Source organism: Neodiprion lecontei, chromosome 6 (genome assembly GCF_021901455.1).
Source record: "Neodiprion lecontei isolate iyNeoLeco1 chromosome 6, iyNeoLeco1.1, whole genome shotgun sequence".
Classification (NCBI taxonomy): domain Eukaryota; kingdom Metazoa; phylum Arthropoda; class Insecta; order Hymenoptera; family Diprionidae; genus Neodiprion; species Neodiprion lecontei.
In genome coordinates this window covers 17781587-17792524 of record NC_060265.1, presented here as the reverse complement: position 1 = coordinate 17792524, position 10938 = coordinate 17781587, and the positions used below count along the sequence as shown (strand labels likewise).

Genomic DNA, 10938 nt, shown 5'->3' with positions numbered 1-10938 from the left:
CCTGAGAAAATCTTTTGACACCCGTATTTAACAAAAATTTCCTAGTAAAAATTTCAGCACAACGCGACCGTCGGTCTCGTTTGTCTCGTTCCGAATGCTCAGCGATCAATCAATCAATCGATCAATCCCAGGGCCTTTCCAAACACGACCCTAAGTACATACCTGTAATTATTCGGTAGCGCCGAGATCCGGAGAATCGGTACCCAGGTGTGAGAAAAGTACACAATAAAATGTCGTGTCCCGAGGCCCGGGGCACAGAGAAAAGATCGGAGCACGGTTCTCTTTGCACCCCTAAACGGTGCACGGAGCCCTAGATGAATAGATTTCATTCTCCGATTTCTATGCGCTGGGCGAGCTGGGCGGCCCAACGTTGCTGGAAGGCGAAGGGCAGCCGGTATCCGAGGTAGGCGAAGGGCCGTTTAGCTGCGTATATTTCACCCCACAATCACCTCGCGAGACAAAATAATAAAATACCCTATTTGTACACATCCTGTGCATTGTGCACCGACATCACGCATAGCTGGCGCACCCTGGAGTCCAGATACAGAAGACGCCTCCGAGGAACCCGGGGATTTCCGGTACGTTTTCTCCTCCTCGTCGAGACATTTCTTCCTCGTCGTTTTTTACAACCCTGCATGATAGGCGTGGCCCGTGCCGGATACGCGTTTTCGGATTCCTAGATATCATTTGTCGGGCACACAATGTGCAGTTACACGGGATAGAATATCCTTTCACCCAATGTTTTCCGGACCTTTTGCGGGCGGAATTCGTAAAAACGAACACGTAAAAAAATTCACAGCCAGATGCAGCTCCATTTTTAGCTGCGTATGAATTACTCGTCAATAATTTAATCGTTATTAAAAATAAGTTTATGCCTGTAGCAGACAAATTTTGTCGCCTCTTGCGCTTCATTTTTTTGCTTGCCTGCGGCTGCGATCGTCGATCCGACCCGAAAAACGAGCGATTCAAAATTTTGCTCCGACCGTTCCCACCTGGGAAAATTAAGTGGCGCGGGAAGTTAAATGTTTCGTTGTGTATGATGATCGTAATGATTCAGTTGCCGCAATAAGAGATTTAATAATATTCGAAAATAGCTTTTACTTTCCCACGGAAAAAACTTTGCTTTGCAAAGAAATACATGATTTTTTTTTTCAGGCTTAGTCTAAAATAGAACGAAGGTTCAGCTATTAGCGTATCGTACCGCAAACAGAAACTTATCAGATGTAGGACATGCTTTTGTTCATTGGTGATAACTTTTAATTGAACGAAGTGAGGTAAAACTTTGAAAACTCAAGTCCCTCGTCATATACATATGAATTTTGATACACTGTTCAATACCTTTGGTATATGTATAACATCAAACAAAGAAATGATCTTTTTTGATAAGTTTGAGAAGATTTTTATCGCCTGCGTTATTCAGTCATGATCAGATTAACTAAAAAAAAGAGTCTCAAGTTCTGCGAGTTTTCAATTTCAAAGGCTGATTAACAAGTTGAAGATTGCTTTATATATTTTCAAGTGGACGCAGGTTATAGCTAAATATTATTATCTAAAGCTATTAGGATACTGGAATAGAGTCTGTTTTTTAGAGTTTCAGATTACTTGTTGAACACTTCGGCTGAGTGTATAATTAAAATGATCCGTTTTTTTTCAAACAGGTACACATTTCAATTAATGTATGGAAATTGAAAAGTCGAGGCTGTTAGTTACAACATGAAGTTAATACGTTCGAGGCAAATTTTTCACCGAGGCTTTTCTGTTTCTACAGTCTGAAAGAAGTAAAACGAAAACGGAGTAAAAAACAAGCCGAATCCTAAAAATGATTACAATCGGATTACGCCATCAATATTTCTTAGCTTTTGCGATTAATTTCACGTATCACACGTGTATAACATGTATGATATTGGTGACGGAGAAGATTGCCACGATATATAAGCAGACACTCTTGTGTATGTGTAACACCGTGATAAATTGGCACTATTAATTCGTCGAATACCAAGAATTCGGCCCATGCCTGTATAAGAGAATAACAAAAATTCTATCCTCGCGCAGTCAATCGAACCGACCAACCGACCGTTAAGGAAAAAAGGAAAACGAAGAAGCGAGGAAAAAACTTGGTGGAAAAAATTTACCCACCTCCGCTTCAATGCTCACATACTATTATTTAATTATTTTCTCCCCCACCCAACGTTGCAGGCCTGAATTTTTCCCCACGGAAAAACACTACGATACCTACGTACGGTTGCACCCAGTTTAATCTTCAGAGGATGTTGAAATATCAAAAGTGTATTTGTAGAGCAAGGACAAAATTTCCTTAAAAATTTTTACGATATCTCCGAGTAAATTCTGCGGGCATCGAAATTCTCTTCAAAAAAGTAAAAAGAAGCTCTGAATTCGTTGGAAAAATTTTATTAACCTTCAACAAATTCCCCGAAACTCTCGCAGATTTTATTCCTCCGGAATTCCATTATCCCGAAGCCTGATTCAATATGAGTAAATAAATTCGTATAAACTGCCGACTTTTTTCGTACGCACAATGAATTTTCACCCGCGGGGTGATATTTTCCCTTCGCAGTAGTTCGGGTCTCTGTGATCATCCCGGTCAATTACGAAATGAGTTTCACAAGCACACGTGCACAATGCCGGCGGAATAATATCCACGAAATAACACGCCACAGCAGCGCGAACGGCGGGAACGAAAGGAAGACAGGCGAGCCGGGGTAATTACGAGGGTTGGTTCGGGGTGGCCGAGACCCAAGGCAAGGGGGGGGGAGGGCGGCAGGGTTTCAAGGAGTGGGGGACGGGAAGCTATAAAAGAAAAACTCCCGAACCTGGAGCCGCAGAGTTGACCTGGAATTCGAACGACGAAGAACCGCGGCCCAACGGCGAACCGGAACGGAACTCACGCGGCGACAAAAAGTTCTTCAGTGATTTAGAAGAGAATCTAGCGCGAGCGCTTTAATGATAGCGATAGAGATTTCCGTGCGCCGTGTAATATCGTGCATATAGGAATTAGTGATTAGGTGGTGTGAAATTACATTACAAGGCATAAATTGTATTAAAGAACAAAATGGAACTCGTGTGGGTACTTTTCGCCCTCTTGGTCACTGTTACCGCTGGATTTGATCTTGGCCCGTCGATGAGAATCGCTCAGTGCAGATCTCTGTGTCTTCGGCGTCATCGGGAAGCCAAAGAATGCAAGGATACTTCGAATTGTTACATGGTAAGTGAGGAAAACTTGATCCCAATTGTTTTTCACGTTCTTTCGATTCGTAACTTGAGGTTCGAATTATGGCTAAGTTACTTTTTGTGTAGTCTCTCTTATAGTTTCTACCCGATATAGTGGGAATAATGAAACCATCCAACTATCTCCACTTCTGCTTGAAGAAGTAATTACTTCGACCGTTTCAACAGAGATTTCCCCTCAATCGTAAAACGAATGTTTTTTCCTTACACGCTGCTTGTGAGCTAGTCTTTCCGATCACGTTCCCAACACCCGGTAATATCCTTGGGGCGAGAAAGGCTGCAGAAATCACCGAAGCCTACGCGTCGTGTAATCGAAATCCCGACCGGAGGCGAGTCATCCGTAATTCATGAAAGGCCACGGCGTAAGGTCTGTTCATTTTCCGTTCGCCGTAAACAGCTTTCGGAATAACCGGGATGCGGGGGATGAAATTTGAACGGAAGGATGATGCGCGCCGCTGCGCCAACGTCGCCTCACGTAAAGAGACAGCGTATCCGGTAAAAATCGTAGACGCGTATCTTACTGCTCTGCACAGCGTGTACATTGTCTCGGTGACAATGGCGATAAATCTTTCCGTCAGTTTTATGGGGCGCCGTAGCTGAAATCATGGTGGTCCGGTGTCCCTCGCAGTCAGACCGGCCCCCCTTGGGACGTGCCTTCCTCCAGCCTTGCTCTGCCAGGGCGACAGATGGACGCTGATGTGGGCGTTGCTCATTTGGCGTGTGTATAATGCCTGTGGTGAGCATCGCCGAGCGATCGAGAGAAATCGATTCAAATTTATGCCCATCTGGTTGGGTGGTACGCGTACCTGTCCTCTCAGAGATCGCGTCGATTGTTCCCCGTGAAATGAAGCGGTTTCATACACCCGCGCAGCGCACTCACTTTGTACAATTTGCCTTTTTGCCTGTGCATGTGGACCGCGGTTGTCGGCAATGATCAATTGTTCCCCGGGGAGCAAGCGGAGTCGAAATAGGAATAAAAAGGCCAAGGGAAAACACGGTAATGGAAAAAGGGAAACAAACAACGGCCCGGGGTCCGGTTAGCCGCCATCTGTCGGTGAGATCGGGAATCGAATTTTTGGTGCAGCTTTTTTTCTATCGACTCACGTTCTTCGGCTCGGTTTCTCTCTGTTCTTCATGCTCAATCTTCGATGCTCGTATAACGTGTACCGAGAGTTCTTCTTGAAAGGACCCGCTCGATGATCGCGACTCGTCTGGTTTATAACCGCAGCCAACATAGTAAAAATGTTACCAGCATCGTAGGCGAGAGGTTATGGTCGAGTGTCACTGTTCTAGGGAATTTTTTTTCTTGTCCGCGAATCAACGACTCAAAATTGAGCAAGTTGAATCACGTTCGGATGTGAAATTTTGATTAAAAATAATATATATACCGTCGACGCGATGCATCCGACTTATAAAGAAAAGAGGTAATCAAGGCGAGAGAAACGGGAGGGCGAAAAAACTGAGGACAAATAAATCGGGGAAGCGTTTCGGAACAGTCGTTAAGAGAGTTCTTCTCCTGTACTGTTTCTCCGAAGTGGAAAATCGGCCGCCCCGACGACGCGCTTGATGAACCCCAATAAATATAAACAGAAGGCGCAGAGTCGTGATGCGGTACTGCGGTTCGTTGGGAGAGACCGTGGCCGAAGTATAACAGCGATTCGGCCCTCGATTCAAGCCCTAATTTAAGCCTCCACTTAAATCGCCCAATTCATGGTCTACCTTTAACCCAAGACTTGCTCCTTTTTCATCACCGTTTCTTCTCGTTCTTCTGCTACTCTTCTTCGTTTTCTTACACCGCTTTCATTATTTATTTTTATTCTTTTCTTACAGTGCTGGGAGGCCTGTGGCTTTCTGGAAAACAACTGGAGTATTTGGGGATCCGTCTGCCAAGTTGACGAGGAAATTTGTGTAAGTGTATTACGAATGGTATGGGATACTATAAGACGAAATTCGAGTCTTTGGGCGGTCGAAAAAAGGTGGAAAAGTGATTTCAACATCTTGAAAAAAAGATGACGAGATCTTTACGAGAGATTTGACAGACTGAAATGCCCAGCTAAAGAACGTATTACACATGGATGTATGTTTACAATGTACATAGATATGTATGTACTAATAAATCGAGTCGCAAGCAATATAGAAGGAAAATGAATTTTTTTATTCAAACGTACAAAGAAATTTCTGGCTGAAAAACTCGAAATAAATTTATAATCACATTACTCAATGATACGAAAAAGTAGAATAAATCTCAGCTTCTCGGTTTCTTGATATTTTGACAAATAATGTAAATTGATTGAATTCCGATTCTAACGACTCCGGTCGTAACTTGTACCTGAAATTTGTTGTGAAACACTGTGCAAACGATCTCTGTACAAAGTTGACAATAGTACAATATCGATTTCCTAATAGTTCTAGTAGTTCTCTTGTCTATTTTATAGCAACTCCTGAAGTGACAAATACATAATGTTGAATCCTGTGGAATAGACTTAAGCTGAAATTTGGTTTTAGCGTTTTATGGCTCGCTCATTTTTTTTCCTATATCTTTGCCCACTTTGGAGAGTTCTTCAACAAACTTGATAAGACGCTTCGTAACATTTTTAGATAACAAGCCACACGAGGAAAATTACCAAACTAGCAGCCTCAACTGTTCATGATGAAAACAGATGAAAAAATTTCTCGGCCCGTCCCCGAAAACAAAATTATATAACGAGTCAATTTCGGGTTTCTTGCCTTTCATCCTTTCTCTCTTCATTATCTTTTCATTATACAGACACATCTGTACGCATCCGTACACTTTGTACAACCAATTTAAGACCGATGGAATGTAACTGACGCGTCTGCACGCGAGAGAATCTCAATCTTTAATACATGATGTTGTACTGCAGGATCGAAACACAAATCAAATGAAATATCCCCACGAGTCGCGTGCAATTGAGCAGTTTTACAAATCAATTTGTGCACCAGTGAGCTCGGCACATCCTTACTTCGTTATTATCTAAAATGAGGCCGTAACCCCGAGACAACGAGCCCGCAGAACTTCGTGATTCGATGTAATTATTAATAATGTAAAACTGGGCCCGTGTGTAATACACAATCAGAGAGTGTGCAAGCTTGTGTAAAATCTGGTCTATTCAAACAATTCGTGTATATTTCTCATCGGTTCCACGTTACAATTCGTGTAAAACGTTATTGGTCGAAGATTTTTTGTCCACCGACGGAACGATCACGCAAAAATTATAAGCAATCGAACAACATACATTAATTAGATAGTATATTTGACGAAGCACCGAAAGCATTGAAATAAAATTTTTGCGCTCAAAATTCGAAAGCATTATGAAATTTTTCTTTTTATAAGTGAACCCAAGTTTTTCCCCTTCGTGAAGAATATACGGTCGAAAATCTGACGTCCCAAGGGCTCGCTACCTCCGCGTAAGTCACGTCCATGTAGGGTTTGATTATCTTTGAAAGAAAATCTATTCAACCTTTACGACGCCCGAGTTTCTAAGGCGTCTACCTGCTGATTTAAACGGTAGATTGAACAGGAGAAGGACAACCCACTTTTCTGACCTAGCGGAACGATCGTAATCTTCGTTAAATATTTGGAAAAACAGCACTACCGTTACGGGATTTCAAATATTATCTCGGGAAGCACATGAGAATTAGGAGATTCTCCGTGCATCGCTCGCACTGTCTTATCAAGGCCTCGGCAGGTGGAACGAACGCTCGCTTAATACGCGATAGCCATTAATGTGACTTGAAATTTTTTACTTCCGTTGCCGAATGAAAATTCTATTGTGCTAGAAGAATTCTAGCGCACGCCTAATTATATGGGAGAAAATGCGTTTCCGGTACTAATTATTATCGCAGCGTATGCTGTGCTCACTACTGGATAATAACTACATTCTTACGAAAGTACCATTCCACACCGATAATTAACACAATTAGTAGTTTCCACCCCTCAGAGTCTCGGAATGTTTCGGAAAATTTTCCAAGTGACGTTACAAAGTGACGTGAATCATTTTTCACTAAAAAGGAACAATACGAATTGTTTGGTAGGATCGTTAGTAAAAATGAGCTATCGTTATATTCATTTTTTATAATAATAATTTTGACAAACAGACGATGCGAAAAAGATTAAAACCTTTCCAGTCGTTTAACACACCTGTGAACCAAACTTCCGATTAAGTTTTCTTTGATCGTAAGATTATTGAAGTTACACGCGTCAGATTTTTTTTTTTTTTGCTACACAAGCATCATGAACTGTTTTCAATTAGTTTTCTATTTGGTATTGGTAATTTTTACAAGATTAAAGAAAAGATACAATTTTGTACTTTTGGTGCATCGGAATTTTTATTATAAAGTATTGTAATTATATTAAGTTTGGATATCATAAACAACCAGCGCCCAATTCGCTCCGAGTGAAACAAATTATAGTCATCTTGGCGTAATGATCGGAAAAAAAAAATTTACCAAAAGCTTACTCGATGAATTGTGTTGTACAAATTGAAAAATTTGGATGGTTAATCTGACGATGATCGGTAGAATCTTCAAATACGTTTTACGTAAATACATCAGTTGTCCAAATCATTAAGCAATAAATTGAGGTGTAACTTTTTTCTAAATTTTTTCAACCGGAAACGATGAAAAAAAACAGTAAAATGCCAACTTGTTTCTTTCCCGAGCACAGCTCGCTCTCTGAAATTCCACGTCTAGTACCCTTTGTGCGCTTAATTCAGATGCAAAAACCCAACTAACCGTATTTTCTCTTTTCTTCCCAACAGTTATCCGGGTGTAAAACGGCCTGCGCCTACCACGGAACGAGAGTCGAAGAGGAATTCCTGCCCTCAACATTGCCGGCGCCGATGGCCGGGCCGGCGTACCTGGAGGCGTACGACGTGGCAATAGTATTCAGGAAAATCGAGGCGGAGTGGAAAGAGATGGATCAGGTCCCCGGGGGAGGAACCATGACGGTGAACGAGACTACGTGGGTCGTGGTCGTGGCTGAAAACGGGGTGCGGCAGTACAGCGGGGAATTCTGGAAGCCGACCCTGGAGAGTTTGAGGGAGGGCGCCCTCTTCGAGGCGAGTCTGAGCTGGAGCGGGAGTACCGTCGAGGACAACGAGAACGGTGAAATCGGAAACCCGAACTCCGCGATGCAGGCAATCGACTTCGAGAACGACGAGGTCCTGCGGAATGCCTTGAGCTCGACGCGGAATTTCGAGCCCCGTGATTCTGCTGCCGCGGACAGGATCAGACTCTACTTCGCGCCCGGGGCGAGAAGCTACTTCGACGAACAGAACGCCAGGATCCTTGCCGACGTCGGCGTTCAGGGTGAAGAGGAACGACCTGAGATTTACGGCGAGGAGCCAAGCCTGATGGAAACTACGTCGAAGAATAGCGTGGAGAAGGAAACCGGTGAAGCCTCGTACATCGTCTCCTGGGAACCGGAAGCCGGCGGGCTGATGGGCAACCAGGTCGCCGACGCCAAGTCTACCCAGATATCTCTCCTTCCTGGAACCAAGTACCTCGTCCGAGTTGCGTCCAACGACGGGCCCGGCAGCTTTGCCCTTGAGATCGACACGACTATCAAATCCGTTCAGTTCGCTCCCCTGGAGGCAGCACACTCGAGTGTTCAGCCCTTGGCAATTTTGGCCGGATGTGCCAGCGCCCTGAGCTTCGTCACGGTTGTTGTTCTCCTCAAGGTTTGCAGGAGAACGACGGTAGACGATAAGCTGGACTATGTGTGAGGAGAGATGTGCGAGGTGCCACCAAAATCGTTAATCTACCGAAAAGAAATGGTATAACGTTGCGGGTTGCGCATCCGACTGCGCATGCGCGAGCTTCGTCGTCTTCTCATACAGGCTGGCCACCACAAGCTTCAGCTGTCAAACCCGGCTTACGGAGGTTACGTAGGCAATGCGATTCCAGGCTAAGCAGGTCTCACATAGTCGACGCAGTCAACCGGGAAGGCTTGGCAAACTTTCATTGTCAACTGATTTATGACTGATGACTGATAACTGCTACAAGTCAGCGTATCAACATAATTTCAGTGCGCCACTTGATGCGAGAGAGTTTTTTAAAGTTGGCTACCCTGACTTGCAGACAAAACATATTTCCGCGGTGCGATCTCGCCGATCGCTAAAGTTCAATGATTTTATACCTGCGCTAAGTTTCACCGTTCTCTTGCGGTAAAGTTGTACATATTAATACTGTGTTTATAGATTTCAAGTTTTATGTAACGAAAAATTAGTTACATGGCGATAATTGCTCAAATTATGTAATGCAGAGACTGTGCAAGAGTTCCTATAATTACTATCTGTATAATATCCAGATTGTGTATAATTTATTTGTAAATATTCATACTGTATATATACTTGGAGAAATATTAAATAATTGATATATATTTGATAATCAAACTGTTTCGTTTCGATGTTGAGCCTTCGAAAAATTGGTAACTCCAATTGTAAGAATTCATTATTCTTACATATTAATTATTGCATCTACTGAGAAATTATTGTGTCGCCACTACATTACTGCGAATTTGACGGATAACCAATCTTGTTACAGGAATTGGCATTCGAGGTACTAGACTTACCTTCTAATCAGCACTTCAGCACTCAAATCTGCTGACGTTCAGACTTAAATCAGCTTTTAAACTATCGGCAAGCACGTATTTGTAACAGCCACGTTTTATTCAATGATGCTCTTTCAGACAGCTTTGCGACAAGTAATTGCGCCTAACTAACGCAATACAATATACACGCACGCAACGCGTTCAGCTGTACTTCGGAAAGCAAGAAGAATTTTGGAGTTGGAATCATTTCCCGGTCAATCGGAAAGCTGGAAACCTGATTATGTGAAAGCGGATGAATTTCCTGAGGATACCTTGCCGACTATTTGGACCGAACACTCAATAATAAGACATATAGACTCTGACCGTAAATTGAATTTTTTTGAACTCAACCAGGTGCTTTCCGGTAATTCGGAAATCTCGTAATTCAATTTTAATGTTGCCATAAACTTTCAGTGTTCTTTGACACCTGAAATCCATCCGGCTAGTCACTTACAATTAGATGCAAACCTGTGGCTAACATTCATAAAACTCAAATTCAAAGCATGTCGATTCGAGTATATGAAAAAATGAGGAGTATTCGACTTGTTACATAGCGCGAAGTGGAACAAAAAGCAATAAATTAAGGATACGCACCTCATAAGAACTTTTACTGTCATGATTTCTTTTTGTCCAAGTGCTGTCTGGTACGTACATCCTGATCCAAGTCGCTGTTAATTTTTGTCGCATCTTCTAGCTACAACAAGAAACGTAAGAACTTTGATTACTGTCTGGCATGACATGTGTAGCGATGAAATACATCAACTTCGATACAATTAAAATACTTGCCACATACACAACCTAATTTTTGTTTCTGTGTGTATACATATCATTTATACGTAAAAATTTTCGAATCAAAACGCATAATTCATTTTTCTGTTGACTACCCTACTTAATAATCAAATTGCATCATTTCTGTAACGGAAGTTTAAAAAGTCTAAATCATTCAAATGGATTTCTTTCTGCAGTTAAAATCGTGCAAAAAATCAACATCTAAATCGGAAATAATTGAGAGTCAGAAACCGATCAAGTTTACGTAGATCACCTCTTTTATTTACCTGAAAAAACAATTGTTTCGTTATTTC

The 10938-nt window shown here is 42.4% G+C and overlaps 1 protein-coding gene across 1 annotated transcript; it reads left to right on the top strand.

The window, feature by feature from the left end:
* Nucleotides 1-2869: 2869 nt before the first annotated feature.
* On the top strand, nucleotides 2870-8999 carry LOC124295130. Its single transcript, XM_046743975.1, has 3 exons — nucleotides 2870-3223; nucleotides 5077-5154; nucleotides 8025-8999. Exons 1-3 carry the CDS (start codon nucleotides 3071-3073, stop codon nucleotides 8988-8990), a joined length of 1197 nt encoding a protein of 398 aa, XP_046599931.1. The 5' UTR covers nucleotides 2870-3070; the 3' UTR covers nucleotides 8991-8999.
* Nucleotides 9000-10938: the final 1939 nt, after the last annotated feature.